General features: G+C 36.6%; 2 protein-coding genes across 5 annotated transcripts; both read right to left on the bottom strand.

Annotated features, from left to right (window-relative positions):
* Positions 1-255: 255 nt before the first annotated feature.
* Positions 256-13579, bottom strand: LOC134182189 (rab3 GTPase-activating protein non-catalytic subunit-like). 4 transcript variants are annotated; one of them, XM_062649559.1, is made up of 32 exons: positions 13410-13579; positions 13114-13347; positions 12474-12719; positions 12005-12104; positions 11731-11820; positions 11177-11325; positions 10328-10416; positions 9688-9914; positions 9299-9432; positions 9158-9216; positions 8003-8119; positions 7503-7579; positions 7386-7447; positions 7212-7308; positions 6527-6696; positions 5701-5964; positions 4702-4782; positions 4538-4637; positions 3981-4159; positions 3479-3818; positions 3037-3161; positions 2855-2915; positions 2714-2784; positions 2595-2630; positions 2171-2242; positions 2032-2099; positions 1653-1818; positions 1380-1472; positions 1128-1307; positions 767-931; positions 463-634; positions 256-385 (listed from the first exon to the last, which is right to left on the bottom strand). In XM_062649559.1, exons 1-31 carry the CDS (start codon positions 13548-13550, stop codon positions 482-484), a joined length of 4146 nt encoding a protein of 1381 aa, XP_062505543.1. In that variant the 5' UTR covers positions 13551-13579; the 3' UTR covers positions 256-385; positions 463-481. The 4 variants fall into 4 exon arrangements, with proteins under 4 accessions (XP_062505543.1, XP_062505542.1, XP_062505544.1 ...); XM_062649558.1 differs by having other exon boundaries at positions 256-634; XM_062649560.1 differs by having other exon boundaries at positions 256-634; positions 3981-4156.
* A 79-nt stretch (positions 13580-13658) lies between these two features.
* Positions 13659-18911, bottom strand: LOC134182657 (uncharacterized). The gene is made up of 9 exons (XM_062650091.1): positions 18815-18911; positions 18681-18752; positions 16799-17008; positions 16545-16723; positions 15559-15655; positions 15306-15422; positions 15152-15239; positions 14360-15078; positions 13659-14042 (listed from the first exon to the last, which is right to left on the bottom strand). The coding sequence occupies exons 1-9, from the start codon at positions 18879-18881 to the stop codon at positions 13852-13854; spliced, it is 1740 nt and encodes a 579-aa protein (XP_062506075.1). The 5' UTR covers positions 18882-18911; the 3' UTR covers positions 13659-13851.
* Positions 18912-18976: the final 65 nt, after the last annotated feature.

The raw sequence follows: 18976 nt of genomic DNA, 5'->3' as shown, positions 1-18976 counted from the left end.
GGGAGTCTACTGACTCCATTGGCGAATAATGTTAACAACGAAGTACTGAACTAAAATTTAAGCATATTGCTCTAGACTACCATATTTCTACACACCAAAAAAATTGAAAGCAAGAAACAACTCTGGCAACTGTTCTTTATTGATCACTAGACTCGTCCTTCATGTGCCACAATTTAATGAACAATCCCAGTTCGCTGCATTGAATAGAATGTCATAATTTATGCTACAACCATCACACGCAAAACCTCTAAATGGTTTGACTAATAACCACTACAAATTCTATTAAAACTTTACTTGAACAAAAGAGCAAAAAGAGAAGAAATGAACACCACTGACAATTGAATAACCACTATAGTGCTTCACCCTCGGCAGTTGTCTTAATTCACTGAAAACATTGATTAACATATAAATACCGCACGATAAAAGAGTCTTAATATTATTTAATCAAATAGCAGTGTATACCGGCCACAAAGACATCAAATTATGTAGCACTTTCCAAAGCATCAGCTAGTCTTGCTGCAGTGTTGTATTCAGATTCATCATCAGGAATAAGGCTCATCACCACTTTTGCAAACTTCTTGATACTGGGCCAATGATAAACAGATGACACCATCCTTACTTCTTGCACTGTTGACTAGAGACATTAACAGCCATGATCAACAAAAACTCAATTCTGAGATTTCCCTATTGTGATATCTAACTGTCAAACATTGCTACTACATCATTGATTAACTTAGTCATGTAGTATCACAACAAATTGATTTACCTTGCATGACTTTAGCCACTCAAAGACACCTGGAGGTAAATGTGGAATCATAGCCATTGTTCTTTGTTTATTTTCATCTACTGTCATTGCAGTGGACAACCGCCACCCAAGAATAGGCAATAACTCACGCCCAAGACAAATTCTATCTTTTACAGCAAACAAAGTCTAAACACAAATACGATCATATCTATTAAACATTCATATCAAGGTACTATCAGATACCTAAAGGTGAGTTATTAAAAGGCAAGATAATTAAGCATAAAATACTGATGCTTACAATTTACTTAGAAATTGTATATATATATATATATATATATATATATATATATATATATATATATATATATATATATCCATTTACCTCCTCAGCATGTGAATCCAAACCTCGTCTGTACAGCAGCTTTACATACAATTTTCTGACAAGATCATCATCGCACTGCAGTAGTTTACATAACTTCAATGATCTATCAAACCAAGTAACAACAAGATCTTCCCCAAAAGAAAGATGACCAACAGATGAAGTAACAACTTGCTCAACAAACTAAAGCGTAAAACACATTAAAATAAATCATCATTAATGTACTGTATAAATAGAAACTATGCGTCCACTTACAGAGTGAACACCAGCTGCATGATACAAAGATGGATCATCAACTGTCACCTCCTTCAAGTCAGAATTGAAGTCATTGAAGAGTAGCTGATTCACCTACACAGAGAAAACTAGCTTCAAAATACAACACGTGTTGTCTATGAATGTCTCTTTTGCCATATGTATCACATGAATTCCACATAAGGAAACATAAGATATAAAACTATAATTTCAATTATTAGATCAAAATTTAATTACTGAAACCATAACTTCATGTTTCAGGTATCTAACTCATACCCTTGAATTAAATAGTGAAAGTGGTTTTATAGACTTGATTGAAAGTGATGTGACAGCATGAAGGATCAAACAAAGGACATAATGGTGTTTAATTAGAGAAACACCAGGTCTGGTTTCACAAGTGACTTTCCTCCATAGACCAGTTTCTAGCTTGACTTCCATCATTCTGCAACAACAAAAAGCAACAAACGGCATATTAAACAATATCAGCCATGGTTGAAATCTCTACTTAATGCTTAAGACATTAAAGAATAAAATACATCATCACAGAGAAAGCATTAATCATTACATCAGACAACATAACATTCCAATTTCCTCAATTTTATAAGTAATTATAAACCTACTGATCATACTCAACTAAGCTCATATAATGTCATACTTATTTGAGGGCCACAACTGCTCCGCTTGAAATATTTGACTAGAAACAGATTCAACACTAGCTCCTGCCTGTAAACCAATCATATAACGTTTACATAACACAACTAAACATTTAACTAAATTTCATAAATCATGCATACTTGCATTTCTTCTAGCAGCATGCTTCCAACATGAAGAAAGGATGGAATAGAATCAATGCTCAACTCAACATTCTGTAAAGCAACATCTCAACAATCTCAGTTCATACTGTAGTTCTTCTACCTACCAACAATAGAACATGACAATCTTTCAAAGTTGAAGAACATTCACTATCTGAAAGCGAGTCCCTATGCATTAAGTTAGGTAGTTCTCAGGTAACTTCAAGATTCCCTCTGATTCAATGACATCTTAAAGATATATCGTGCTATCCGTCAGATTGTGTAAATTCTAGAAACACTGTTTTCCCTATACCTATCCCTGAATGATTGTGTGTGTGCATTATCATATCACGTACGTGAGTGACTATAAATTGCTATTTATTAACAACATTATACCCCCATACAGTATTAGTCTAGAACAAATCACCTTCCTGCAGAGACGATCTTTAGGAGCACGACCAACCTTTAATTAAAGAGATGGAAGTACCAATTTCAATCAATCAAGCCAGTAAACATAAGTCAAAAAACTGAGCCAGCAATTCAAACCTTTTCTATTAGTAAAGACAAAGCTTGTATTTTGTTTCTGAAAAACTCTCTCCACAGAATGCACGCCATCTCTAAGAATAAATATTACCACATTTACAACAAAATTACTCTATAGATCAGTAACAAAAACTCAAAAATTACCTGATTTGAAAATCTTGGTAGCACATAAATGAGACAAAGACACTTCAAGATAACTTACTACCTAGAAAAATGAAATAGTATGACAAGTCAATGATACCAATGTTTAACACAGTAAGTAACAAAACCAGCATACATCCCATAAATCTAAGCCCAAGAAAGAGCATAAATAATAAAGAACAAACCTCAACATCTTTAGTCCAAAGACAAGCTGCAGCATATGCACAATAGATGTGCAAAATTTCTGGTTTCAATGTGTTGGGAAATCGAGATCTAAGCATTTTGAGATCTTCAACCAGAAACATGGAACCTAACACAAAGGAAAGCTTCACATATGTCAACCACACCCAAGAAATACAAAGTAGTCATCAAACATATGATGACAGCCTTCCCACAGACTATAAATCAATAAAAAAAACTGACAACACACGCCAAACAGCTTTAAATGATATAAATAAACAAAGACATGAGCATACCTACACAAGCAAACAGGTAGAAAAGTACATAAACAGACAGAAATACTGTCTGTGATGTGCATGCATCATATTATTCCAATAACAAATTCTCACCACATACTGAAGACCAACAATAAGAAACGTACTACACAACAATGTCGACTGAACGTACGTTCATCAATAGTCACAGAGTAGACCTCAGCACATGATACTTCAGGTTGATCATCTTCTTCAGTTATGTTATCAGCACTATCACTTCTATCATTGCCCTGAATATGTTCGCCCCAAGACACAGCTTCAACATCAAACTGTCCAGTAACTATATAATCAGCAACAAGCTGAACAAATATATCTTGTCTCTCATCCACCAATTTAGCAACAGTCAAATCATATTGATTAGCATTATCCAATGAAAGAATGACTGTTGACAGACAGAGAAGATCCTCAAGACGGTGTACCAACACACTCCATGTTTCCACTTCAATATTCACAGACTCCCAGTCATCATCATCCTGACACAACCAAACAAATAAACAGCTAGTAATAAGACTAGATCACCCATTTTTCAACTGACATAAACTTTATGCAATAGCAATCAAAGGGTAATTATTAACCTAATTTTCTGTGTACACAATAAAAACATTTTCAGTAACTTAAAATACAAATTAACTTACAGACTGTGCTGTGCTCTCCTTGCTGTCCAGTGCAAAACTCTTTGAAACACAACAACAGACAAAAGAAAGCAACAAAGCTCGATATGGATGTGAGGAGTTCTCCAATTTGACCATCCATGGTTTCCACCAGTCCATTAGCACACATGGCTCATAGACATCAGCAGATACTGGATTACCTACTAATTGAAACGACACTCTTAGTATACAACAAGTGACATAGTTATTACTCTTAGTCTAACTGATCAGATCTATGCCTGTTAGCTCAGACTATTACACAGTAATGTTTCCTATCCAGCTGACAGTATCTGTCTTCAGTTGATTTCTTAATTGTCTCATTTGTCCACCATCTTTGCCCTCCAACCCAGGAACTACCTTAATTCTTTACATTAGTTTTAATTAAGTCATCTTCTGCACAATCATCCAATAATATTTTTCATTCCTTTCTTCCTACTGACTGCTTGCTTGCCTCAGCAGATCAATTGTGACTTTTGCATAAACTAATTTAGTGTGTTAATCTATGCATAATAGTCAACTGTTTAATTTAGTGGGGCACTCACATGTAACTATTTCTCGAACAAATGAATAAAGCTGTTGCAAAACATCCACATTTGAGTGATCAAGAATAGGCGTAGTTAACAGGCAAGAAATAACCATATGCTGCAACAACCGTATGATCACAATAGAAATATCAGCTATACCCACACTACAAAATGACTCTAACCATAACATCACTTGATGTCACACAAGCTGTATTCAACAGTGAGAATAGATCAGTTACAGAATACTGGCCAGACAAGCAAGGCTAAAGCAACAAAATAAGAAATATGAAATACATATATATTATACAACTCACAAACCTCCTGTTATATAAAAGTACACGTTATTTTGTTAAATAAATGTCCATATAATCTTACTTATAAAGAAAAAAACAGGTAGAAGATAGAAACAAAGCACAATGTTGTCAATTAGCAAATACATTGCCATAAGAAGCTTGTAGAACTGAGCAAGTCTAACATCCACTAATGAGTATATCGCAACAAATCACAAACTTACAATTACAATCTCTGCACATGCACACAGCAACAAGGAAATAAAACAAGGTAAAACAAGAAACATGAGAAGATAAAAAGAGAAGCGTGGAAACAAGGAAGACGGACTAAAGGATGAGAACTTGCAAATTTAAGGGGACACACATTCATCACCCTAACCTGTAACCATGTCTCCGACAAACCTAGTAGCAGTCTAAGGCAAAGGACCTGATATTCTAATTTACATATCGGAAGTCTCTGGACTGATCTCTATTACCAACATTCTTCCTTGTGCTGTCAAACAGCATCGTGTACTGACCTGGCTAGTTTACCACCTAGTGATGAGAGTAGATCACAAGTCTAATACAATGATGTTTTAATTGCTATCTGTTGCTAAAGTTGCTGGCTGTGCATGTAATTAGTATGTACCAAATATAAAAATGAGTGCATGTGAAATTGTACACACCATGCACACAATCACATAATGCAACCTACTATAATAAGCAAATGACCAACAAAAGCAGTTAGACTGCAATAATAAAGTCTGTGCCCTAATTACACACAAACACAGACAAAAGCAAACAAACTAGCAAACAGAAGAAACATCTTTTATATATCCATTGTTAGTTTGTGCTGCTAATTTAAATTTACTTGTTTACTCAATTTACAGCTAGATCTCAAATCAAACTAACCATTATAAGGAACGTTCCTAATACAGCAAACTGCATGTCTGATTTTCTCATAGACGACAAACGTTTAGCATTTCCTTTATTGCTTGACTCATCAATCAAGATGTTGATGTAGCAGAGAAAGTCCCCTGGTTTCAATCTTTGTGCTCTCTCTACAGCTTCCTCACCAGTCATCAATAAGTGCGAATGGCGAGTTACAAAGTTTTCAAGAAGTGTCCAAAGAAAACTTGCCTCACTGTCCAGAAATCTGAAAGTATGCTGAAATTGCTGTAACAACAACGACACACTAAAACAGTGTAACTGTGCAACACTTTAGTCAAAGACATTTACTAATACTATTCTCTAGCAAACAAGATACAACATTCTCACATGTGATTGCTTGACTAATTGATGGAGCAGCAAATGTCAAAACACATTGTGGTAAAAAAGTATTCTCATAATAATAGTATGTGACATATAGGATGAAGATTATGACAGGCTGTGTCACCAGCTAACTATCACCTCCATTACCAAATCATTAACATATCAGTGGAACCCAAATAGTACATACCTGAGATATTACATACGCCAACTTACTCACAACACCATTTGTATAACAAATCAAAGCACCGACATTATGAGTACACTTGGGTTGTAAGTACTACTTGGATAGTAAGTACCCTTTTCCCTATTCTTCTTAGTAAGGGTCCATACTATCAGAGTTCCACTGTATATCATATTGCAGTATGTATAGCAAACAAATAAAATGTTTTGAGACACAAGTAATTTCAGTCTATAAACAAACAATACAGAATGTGCCAATGACATTATGTTATGATTAGTTCATGACCTGCAAAGTTCCATCTGATTTTTCAGATATCGATAGAGAACAGTCTCCTAATCTGCAGTTACAAATATCTTGGTAAAGCTCAAGCAAGGTGCCTTGCGTATCACAGTAGTTCAGTAGTTCTTGGATCTCCTGGCGTACATTTTCACTCATAGCTGACGACTTCACATTCACTGACAACACAACAAATAGATCCAGTTACGTCTAACAACATTACAATCGCAGAGATCTGTTGCTTTTTGTAAAAGTACAAAAACCAATAATAACGCCATTTAAACCAAAATAACACCTCCATTAAAGTCAACATTGAAATAAACAATTCTGTACATTACAAATTAATATATTCCTCAACAAAGGTATAAACAAGATCTATTCTGCCTATTAGATCAATCAACAAGACTGTGTTTACAAAAGACATAGCTACACACTGAAAGCTGCATCACAATAAAGTCACCTAATTAAATCAAGTCCAATCAGCACACCAATCACTATAGTTATGATTTAAAAAACTAAAAGTTATAGTCATACACACACAGACACAAACAGCTCTCCCTTATATAAAGATGTACTTGCAAATTAGACAAACTGAAGCTGCAGATATGTGGCCATCAATAGCCTTCAAGCACCAGACTTCGAAAAATTCCTGACTGTATATACCAACTAGTAGAAAATGTGTTTAGCAGCTCACCAGCAGAAATTCTTAGTAAGCTGTTGCGAATAGCATCAAAGCAATCCAGGAAGTCAGACACAGATAGAAACAAGCATTGAAGCACCAAACGGATAACCTATTTAACAAACTGATTAGATAATGAACTACAACACCTTAATACATAAAACATTGTGCAACAACCATTCAAACTACCTTTTTCAGATAAGCCACTGTCTGTAATTGCCCAATAAGTTTGGAAACTAGAGAAATCTCTTCTAAAAAAGTTAGACAAATAAGTACTATGTACACTACACATAAACTATGCAATACTGCTTGATTTCATATTAAGATGATGTTGAATTTGAGACAGTGCGTGATGATCAGCAAAAGAAGATCGATCTTTCTCACTATACACAATAAAGAATAAATTAGCAGTGCAAAATTTGATCAAAGAAAGAAACAGTATGCAGAGTTTAGTGAGATATCAAATGATCACATGAATTAGTCAAAAATGCCAGAGAAGCAAATTGCAGTTCTGGGAGCATGCCAGAGAGCACAGCTACACGTGCATAGGTATGCTAACATGACCTATACGTGCTCTAGTAAACCCCGAAGCAAGTAGACCAAAAAACAAGAACAACAAAGCGTTACTAAAATTACCTAAAACAAAAACGGATGCAAGACAAATAAGTGACTGAATTAACACACAAGCAATTAATGAGTACAACTAAACGAATACAAATCACAAAGACAGTCATATAGTTAAAAGTCCATGCAGCAAACAAACTAATACATAAACACGTTCAAACAATCAACTACACAATACTTACTTCAGTGTATGATAGAACGGGATACGAATGTCTTCAAGGCAACCATCAGACTTTAGCAGAACTGACTCTGATATTGACCGATTTCCAATCAGCCCACGACAGCCATTGTACAACAATCTAAAACAACAACAAAGTTAATCAAAAATATAAGCTCCTAACAAGTAGCTACCTTCCAGAGTGGTTGTCAGAATTATTTATTTAACAGAAAATAAACATGACATCATTTTTTATAAATGCGTGCATCACTTACAACAATACAAACTGTTCTGCTTGTTTGCTAAGCTTAAACCCATTTCCACAAGTAGCTCAGCACTGCTCTGACTGTTTGAGGAAGATTGTTTCATACAGCATATGAATTGCTCCATTCCGTTCCAAATCAAAAATAAACATTTAATACAGAGTACCAAGACTGCTCAAAACTGTTCAGAGAGCAGCAAAAAGATAACACATCCATGTGTTCATTAATAATCTTGAAAGAGTTGCTGTGCAAAAACTTAATCAAAAACCATTACAAGCAAGCTTTCATTATTTGCAAGAAAATACAAACAAATCATTTCCATTGCTACAACTAAAAAAGCTGATAAAGTACCAATGTAAACAAACAACAAAACAGCTAGTTTCGTCTCTGAAAATTTTGAATGATCGTGAAAACATTTCCTATTGTCAATTAGTTATGTACTAAGTGCCAATGTAAGGGATATCATATCCATTGCTTGACTTCAAAATTAGTCAGTTAAGACATTATTCATAATTAAAGCAAAACTGACCAGCGGTATGTACATGCACTCGCCTCCTACCTCGTGTATTATAGATCCTGTGCGCTGCTCGCACTGTAACACAAAAAACTGAAGTCTTTTTAATAAATAAGAGTTTGATTGTCTCAAGAAATGTAATTCTCTGACAAAAGAGATAATCACAATGCAGTAACAGAGTCGAAGCCAAATGCAACGTTAATGTTATTAAAGAAGACTGGAATCAGCTATAGCCTGTAAGTTAAAGTCAAATTGAGAGTAGTACAATAGAAGAGTCTAAGGCTAACTAAGACTGTGTTCTTTTACTTAATTAAACTAACAGTACGTGAGACACATCTCACATAGTGTAGCACTTAAATAGCCATGCCAGTCTATGCAGCTATGAAATTAATGCTGTTCTCACCTACATCCAAACCCAACATTAAATGCAGCAATTCTACTTCCAGGTCCTGTCGGCCAAACCTTGAAGCAGAAAACTAAATGTTAGTGAGCAGCAAATCAAATACCAATTACTAATACTGGCCCCAGGCTGCTAGATAAATACCTCTAGTATTCCTCTTTTTCGTGCATACATAATCACAAAAGTTCCAACACGTGGTGCTCTTGGTTCCTGGTATTCTGATGTTAGAAAAAACTTCTCTGATGATGTTGAAAATCCACATTGAGCTTCTCTGTAACCTGAAAACAAAACATCAGCTTGTAATTAAGCAACAACTAACTCATTTATTATGTATTTCAAGTCCAAGAAGCTCAAGACAATGTTAAAAAGTAAAGGCTGCTGAAAGTCACTAGGTATCATGATATACTTTGAAAGTTTCTTATCGGTCAGTCAAGTAATCTCTCCTATCTACCAATGAGAGAACACAGACAGATAAACAAACACATTCCAAATCAAACACCACATATCAAAACTCATATAACATTGTCATCCACCTTTCCATATTCGTTTGATGACAAAATTCTCACAATCCAAGAGCATAACACGCCCAAGTTCATCAGTTGTTAATGCCATTTTCCAATTGGGAGAAAGTACTATAGATGTTACCACTCGGCGAGGATCAGAAACATGACAAGCTGCAGTAAGAGGAGTAGCTTCTTCCACTTTTGACTCCATAGCCAAACTAGCTTGAGATTCTTTGGAACCCCAAGGAAGCCACCCACTACAATGAAAGACACAATTTTTTTTTAAAAAATGCAAAATATTACCCTCAGAAACTCTATGACATGATTTATGAACAAGTTTGGGTGCACATGAACCTCAACCCACCCAACACTCACCCACCATGTACCCATATCTACAATGAACCGTATGTTGATCATGCACACAATGGATTAGACAATGGATTAGACAATGGATTAGACAATGGATTAGACAATGGATTAGGCTCAAACGTACAGTTGGTCACATCCCCCTGCTGAGCAATTTTGCCTCGCAGTGGGATGTGACCGGCTAGACTCTCAAGCCTAACATCAACGTCCTACACAAACCCCACTCTGTCAATAATATGAGCAACTAAAGATTTGACTATGAGATTTTTCAAAGACTTAATAAATGTTTCTAACACATACTAACCTTGCAAATGAAAGCTTTGACATGACTGCAGACTTAAGTCTGCTTGCCATAGCAACAGCAACTTCTGAAAAAAGTGGTTGTCCGGAGTCCTAGAAAACAAGTCACTGCAGTTCTTATCGACATCATGCAACTCGTTCACTACATTACACCAATGACTAATAAACTGATTTGCTGTTACCATCCATCACCAGTCTTTCTGTAAAATTTGCTCTAAAACTCTAACTACACAAGATCACAAAGAAGTGTTAGCCTAACTCATCACACTTCTTAATTAACTTAAAACATAGAAATTTCAGAGTAAATGCATTTTTGTTATAAATCTTAATTGTAAATACGTAAAATACCCAAACTCTGTTTCTAAGCAACTTAACACTCAGAGCAGAAAGCCAAAGCCCTCTTTCTGACTAACCTCTTCTGATCGATTCCCCAAAAGCTATTGCTTACTCAGTTGAAACATCCTACTATTTCAAAAAATTAATTATTAATTAAGTTGACACACTCACATAAGTCAAAAATTACAGCACCTTTGAGTGACAATGCTAAATCTAGAAACTTCTCAATTGATACAACTACATGCATTCTTATTGCTATAATAAAAATCAACTATAATGCAAGACAGCCAGAGCATTGACTCTCTAAGTTCTTTTTTTATCCTTTGCCGGACTGCTACAACTTACCATCTCATAAGACATCTCTATTTGTTAATAAATTAATGGCTTGGCTTAAGTTGATGTATATAATGTTTCCACAATAAATAATAATAACACAAACTCATGCATAAGCTTTGCTACCTCATACAATAAAGTAACAGTCTTCACACATGAAACTTTGTATCCAAAGATGTACTACCTGTGATGCTGTATATATGCCAATCATTGGTGAAGCTCCAACACTAATATACTTGTGAACAGCAGAAGGCACTCCTCGTATAGTCATGTTGTAGCCTCCAACAGCACATGCCTCCTTTAGATAATCAAACAGAGACTCAGTCATAATGCCTAAATAGTTACAATCGGATTAACATTAACTACAGGTGCCATCCCTACTTACTTAGAGAGTGCTAGCACACTCACAGAAAACAATTTAACAAACCCATAAATTACAAACACGTTACTGCTCCTCTGCATGCCTATCCACCAGTTTACACATCCATTTATAGAACAAATTTTCTGCTCCACATATGCCAATGTACTAGCACATCCACACATGCAATCAATTTCAGTCTGTTTGTGTCTTGCAATACAACAGAGAGGAAGCAATTATGTTTGCCAAGTTGTTTTGTGTTTGCTTTATTGACTTACCCAGGGGCCTCAATACAAACATGCATTTACATGGATATATCGACAGTAATGCTCGTGAGTGCTGATTAAGTGTCTTATAATCTATCTGATTTCATTACTTACCACAACTCTCTACATCACAGACTCGTCCTTGTGATGACAACTCCCACTTTTTGTATGTTAGATTCAATTGTGACAAAATTTCCATCTGAGCTGTAACAAACACAAATTTACCAAAATGTTATAAGTTTGCCACATAATAATGAATACAAATGTAATAATCACATTGTAATTAAAATTACTTTCAAATGGACAACAACAACAACAACAACAACAGTGGAACCAATTACTTTAATTAACCCTTTACACATGTACACAAGGTAAAAATTTAGATTACCTTTCTGTAGCTGATTCCAACACACTCTTAATGTCTGTAGCAGACTAAACGCATCTATTGTTACGAGAACGTTTTCATACAAAATCAGCAGCTGTTCGTTCTGCATAGAAAAACCAAATAATAATCTAACTCTTAACAAGTAACATATTTATGACATTTGTCTACCACAATCACAAATTCAGAAATATAATAAGAATCAGTAACAAATCCAACCCAATGAATGTTTCATCTAACAGATACATGCAGTGTAAAGAATGCTAATGTCATATAATATGGTGTATGGCTACAAAATTTGCTCCAGAATCTCTCCAGTCAGCCTGGCAGTGCCTGACATACCATAGGACTAGCTGAAAAGTCGACAAAACCACATAAACATCGTATCGCCCATCCACAAATTGATCTGCTTTAATAGCAAACCAACTAACCGTCTGTCAATCTATGTTCTTGTATCACAATTAACTCTTCTCACCTCATCCACAGGGGATGATCCTAAAGTCCCCCAACCTGTCCTGCACTTTATGCTAATTACAGCTCCTTCATGCAGCCTTTGGCGTAGCAAAGTCACTCCATCTTCTGTGTAAAACGTGATGTGACCAGACTGATGACCAACAGCTACACAAGGCCATGAGCGTGTAGACATTTTTAAAGAGGTGCGTTTCGGCTGCTGTGGCGTCCTTCCTTGGCTTAAGACATCAACTACGAGTAAACAAGTGATCTGCAAGAAAGATCTAATTTGCAAACCATTCATCCAATGATTGCAACATTCTAATTACATTTAGATATCAATAATTTCAAAAAATAAACAAATTATAATAAAACTCCATTGTATACAAAAATACAGTAACTATTGACTAGACAATGATATATAATATTATAGATACCCTGAAACAAAAGTACTTATTAACATGTCAAAGTTCACATTTTCTTTCAAATGTAACTCCTTTCAAACAGAGGGAAAAGAAACGATTTGAGACCCAACATACAGTAGACTGTACTACACCAAACCTACCTTACCACACCAAACCTACCTTACCACACCAGACCTACTGTACTACACCAGACCTACTGTACTTGCTACATCCTACCTGAAACCACACACATTCACTCACACTATCTCCGTCGTTCTTCGCCAGTCGATCACAAAAACACGGTTTATACAGCAACGTGTCGCTATGGTCCTTTGCAGCATAGTCGTCGTATACTTTCATAAAGCTAGCCTCTCCATCATGAGCTATAGCCAACAAACACTTGCTAGGTGACATAGCAACTTCCACTTTCGGTGAAGTCAGCCAGCGATTTTCTGTTGCGCTTGTCTGTCGTTGGTCAGGCGAACTATTCAAATCCTGATATAATAAATTGGTTTATCATCATAATGAGAAAGTCTCTAGGATATTGTTAGGTAAACCTCTGGATCTGGAGGGAGAGAAATCTCATTCTTTTGCTTGTCCTTACAAGAACGTGTATCAAAATTACTCGAGTCAAAAAAGCCCAAATACTGTAGAACCGAGTTATCTACATGAGCGAAACGGCGAACTTCCACAGACATGCACACTGCACTCTTAGACAATTACTAGGTGAAATCACGTGACAATAGTAGCTTATCTAACGCACGTTACCTGCAACACCTGCTGGACCGAAAATGCATACAGTATGAGTCAGTGTACTACAATTAGCCAATACACGTAATAATTCCAAGAGTATAACCGTTTAAACTAAGTAACATTAACGACAGCATAATATAGAAAGAAAGCAAATACACATTAATTAATTAATATATTGTGTTCTGATCAATTAAGAGAATACAATGACTTGTCACATCCACATCAACTTATCTATTAAATAAACTGTCACTTCTCATACAATTCCATTCGAGATGGAGCTTGAGGATTTCCTTTTCCACTAGCAGACAATATCTTGGGGCGAGTTCCTCGACGTGACCTTGGTGGTGGAAGAACTTTTATATGAGCAAATGCAGGTTTCAATACAGAGCCAAAAAATGGTGGGTTAGTCACATCACTGACCAGTAACACATAATCACCTGCATCACACCAACGTAGTTACACATATGGAAAAACAAAACAAACTATTGTAGTTAATGAATATTTCATAAAGTTGCTCCACTAATTAACCAAAAACACAACATGTACTCAGACATATCACCAATATGTTAATTACTTCCTAAAGCTGTACTATTCCATAAAACATACAACAAAGCAACAGTTGCATCGTTATTTCAATACCATGCAATGAAACTGCAGACTATCAAACCCATGAATTGTCTGTGTATCAAGATACATCCCAAACATTCACATTCTAATTCAAAATAAACAAAAATACTGAAAACAAATGTTCTACCTGTCTTGCAGTATTTGTCTGCTTCAACTTTGTTGATTTCCTTGTGTTTATTGGCATCTTTTTCTTTCTTCAGAAGCTTGCCTGACTCACCTTTCTTTATGCTACTTGTGCTACTGGTCACACTTGACAATTTTCTCTGATTTCGATTGCCCTTTCCTCTAACATATGAAGGCACCGGTGAAGGTGGTTCCATTTGCTTTAAGCTTTCCTTAGATGAACTAGTGAATTTCAATTTGCTAGGATCATCACTTGATAACTCTCCACCTTTTCTAACACAATCAATAACATCTTGTCGAGAATGAGAGTTTTCCATATCACATGGGAGAGGCAATGGTGGAATGAACAGTCTAGAGAACGTAGCTCTCCCGTTGACTGTTGCTACATTACCAACTTGCTGCAAGTTACATAAAAACGTTGTTTCTAGCTCTGCTGTTGCATGGTTGAGTAAACTTGTCGTTGAATCCAAATATGCCGTTACAGAAGATTCTCCTGCACTCAACTCTACTTGTGATGTGTAGGTGCTTTGTACTGTACTATGAACTACTTCAACAGTACTAACAACAGCTGGTGGAGGAGACGAAGTCTCAACACCAATTTCTGGCAAGTTTGCAGAAGAAGATGTACATGAATCTTTCCCAAATGCAGGTACAGCCACAGAACTACTACTAGTTTCAAGAATCGGCAATTCCCGAATGTCATACGGTTCAACGATAAAGCCACTAAAACACAGACAACAAATGGTATCGTCATTTCTATACACACAATCGCAAAATTCAAATCTGTAAAGCTCACAATGGAGTGTCAATTAGATCTGTTAGTTTCTCACTACTTTTCTGCTTGACTTGTCTCCCAGCTCTGATGGTCAACATCCGGCCACTTTCTGTCAAGTAGAATACATTCTACCATATGACATCAAGTAATATCCCATAACCAAACCATTAATTACCATTGTCTATGACATCGCCATCTTCATCAACACACACTACCGTCACACTAATCGAATGGTCATTACAGTGGACCTCTATCGGACATTCAGTTGTGATTTTCAGTGCTACAGGTTCATCTGAAAATCAAGCAAAGGTGCAGTTACACATACAACAAATTACCGCATTAAATGCCTAAAGTGGTCAGAGAAAACAATAAAAAAGTGACCAAATAACATCTATAGTTACCAACAAGTACTATGTAACATTTACTACCTGCTGGTCTGTCATTTATCCAAGGACCCACGTAAACAACTCCACAAGCATGTTTCATTTCACCTTGTCCATGCCGAACTCCTTGGTTCCATTGACCCTAAATTGTTATAATTAATGAATAAATACAAGTAATTAAAATAATTCAACTTACCTTACAATCTAACAATAACACTATATACTGATAACAAACCCACATAATAACTACATTCTATCTTAAACGTGCCCGCCTCGCTCACGACTCACCGCGCATGTGCAGACACACCCACGTAAACTTGAAACATGCCATGCTTTCAAGTTGTGTCCTAACAAAGCAGAGCAAGCAAACATCTTAGGGTGCACCACGTCCTATGACATACAGCCTTTATTCCTAGTACAAAGAGAAATGCAAATCGCGTTTCTTGTCCACCACAGCAGTTTCGCTACTCGTACTTGACATTTCAAGAAAGCTAACGACAAGTGTGTGTGTGTGTGTGTGTGTGTGTGTGTGTGTGTGTGTGTGTGTGTGTGTGTGTGTGTGTGTGTGTGTGTGTGTGTGTGTGTGTGTGTGTGTGTGTGTGTGTGTTAGGTTCTTTATCCACACATTACCATTTACCATCTTGAAATAGCTTGCTGTTGAATGACAAAGCGCTTTCTCAATCGTTTTCTTGTTGCACATGACCCGGAAATAGGTGGAAACCAAAGCATTATCGCACTATCGTGATGGCATCTAACAGTAGCCATGGAGAGTGCCAGACAGTAGCCATGGAGAGTGCCAGACAGTATCGACAATGCTCAAAGTTCCAGACCCATTTTTGGGTCATGTGCAACAAGAAAAGATCGAGAAATCGCTTTGTCTTTCAACAGCAAGCTATCTCAAACTGGTAAATAGTAAATATGTGGATAAAGGCATGATTTTAAGTTTGCATGGGTGTGTCTGCATGTGTGCATGAATTCGTGAGCGGGCACCTTTAAGTTAATAAACACAAAGAAGCAAGACAATAAGCTACCTCATAAACACTTCCATCCTTTTGCTTAAGTGTGCCATGTCCATGTCGCTGGTCTCTCACCCAGCCACCATCATACTCATCACCATTAGCATACACACAATTCCCTTCCCCGTGCCTCTTGTGTTGATGAAACTGTCCATGGTATTGAATACCATCAATGACAGTCAAATTTCCAAGTCCTTAAAAATATGTCAACGATTCACCACCAGATGTGAAGTTACATTCGACCAACAAAATAGAATAGCCACACTAACCTTCACGCTTATTGTCTTCCCAGTATCCTTCATAGTGACTTCCATCTCCAAATTGCATGATTCCATGCCCATTCATTTCACCATGTGAGAATTCTCCTTCATACTTGTCCCCAGTAGTAGCCCAAAACTTGAAACCGTGACCATAAATCTGTCCATCCCGGAAAGTCCCTTCATAGAAACTGCCATCTTTCATCAGAAATTTACCATGCCCTATAGATCATGATACAAACCATTTTGTAAATAACGCAACAAACACAGAAGCTAGAACATACAATGTACACAACACTGATAGCATACACATACGGTAAAAGTCTGAAAGAGTCCATCTGATAACAGCCAAAGAATATGCTTATTAGAATCATTAATATAAACACAAAATTGTCCACTTACTCAAACAAAAAGCCTCCCTAAGACAAACAAGCTAATGTAGCTTGAAAAAGCCACGTGTAGTAGACTATTGTTTGGTACATCAAATTTAGTCTTATTAATTCTTAAATTAACTACAGTAGACCTTTTGGGCAATCCAGAGAGAAATGGGGGTCACATAAGTGAAAAGAACAGATAATCAAAGCGTCAGAGTTTCAACCATACCTCGCAGTTCTAGTCTGTTTTCTTGAGTCCCAGTATGTACATGCATATGGTATATGAACTCTAGCTAGAACATGCACAATATGCTAGTGATAATATGATTGCATGAAGACATAATACATGTACTATATATGGAAACTACAATCACCAAACAGTTGAAACTAATCCTAGAAGCCTCCATATCTTTTGTCGCCATTACTGCACGTTAATTGTCATTGCGATTGTTCAAAACAAGCTTGTGACATCATTTCCGCTTTGCAAACATAATCGGGGTCAGATAAGAGAGGGTCTACTGTATTAACCTTTAGAGTGTAAACCGGTGCATGGACATCATATAGGTGTGAGTGTTGTCAGCATCATCAGATCAGTGTACAGTGCTACAGCTGTTGCACCTAATTTCAACAAGCATACTATATGACAGTGTGAATGCACGAGTGCATGCAATCATATAATATAACGACCTCTGCCAGGATTATGACCCCTAGATGGTCATTTGGACATGATGTGATATACAATCGTAACAATGGTAATTCTCTATTGAAATGGGAACCTCTATATAGCAAACATATGGAAGACTATGCCAAGCAAGACACACCAGCTGTAGACAGAACATTTGACTTTATATGGCAGCAATAACATCTGCAACATACGGGAACATATGTGAGACATCTAAGGGGGAGAGAAGGTGGGATATAGTCCTTATGCCCAATGTGTTAAGCCATGGTCGCGCTTGCTCCTGAGTAACTCTGGCCAAGCTCATTCCCTTAGAAAGACAATTAACGTGACCACACTCTAACTAAATCTGCAGTTAATTAATAAGTTAATAGTAGAGTAAAATTCTCCTGACTTATCTAAAAACATTTAGAACTTCTCCAATCAAAAGATACGCTGGTAGTATGTATGGTGATGAGCCCCTTACATTCTACATGAACCTGTAAGCTTTAATTGACTTTGTGCAAACACTGCATGCCTAATAAATGCTGGGTTCTTTGCTTGACCAGCTATAAAGTTTCCTGGCTTTTGTCTCCATACAAAATGGTTGCAATCATCTTTGGATTTCTTTGGCTTCATGCAACTACATGTACACTGTACGTGCAGTAAAGAGGCAATTGAGTATGATCACTAGCAAAACGGTCGTCTACGTTCAGAAGTTTTTGATTTAGGTACTTCTTGTAGGTGAGCTTCCAAGGTCTTTCATCAGTAAACTAAAACAGGTGACTCGGAGCCATTTACATTTACAGAGTGACTTACAGATATCAAAACAGTTAGAGAGAAATCGAGAAGAAACACTTACCGTGCATTTTCCCGTCTATCCACTCTCCTTCATATCTAAAGAAAGAGTTTGAAAACGTGTAGACTCCATAGCCTGTCATCATCACAAGTCACATAAACTTCTACACGTCTCTACAACAAATAGTACGTAGCTACCATTTCGAAGATTCTCTCTCGTTTGTCCAGTGTATCTCGCTTTACCAAATGGCAAAGATGTCGCCATACTATCTGCATAGTTTGCAGTTTCTATGGCTACAGTACCGTAAACTTGAAAGATCGTTTAGATAGTTGATTTCAATAATATGTGCGGTCACACAG

The sequence above is a fragment of the Corticium candelabrum genome, chromosome 7, assembly GCF_963422355.1.
Source record: "Corticium candelabrum chromosome 7, ooCorCand1.1, whole genome shotgun sequence".
Lineage (NCBI taxonomy): Eukaryota > Metazoa > Porifera > Homoscleromorpha > Homosclerophorida > Plakinidae > Corticium > Corticium candelabrum.
The sequence above is the reverse complement of the archived record's forward strand: the minus strand, read 5'-3'. Positions and strand labels throughout refer to the sequence as shown.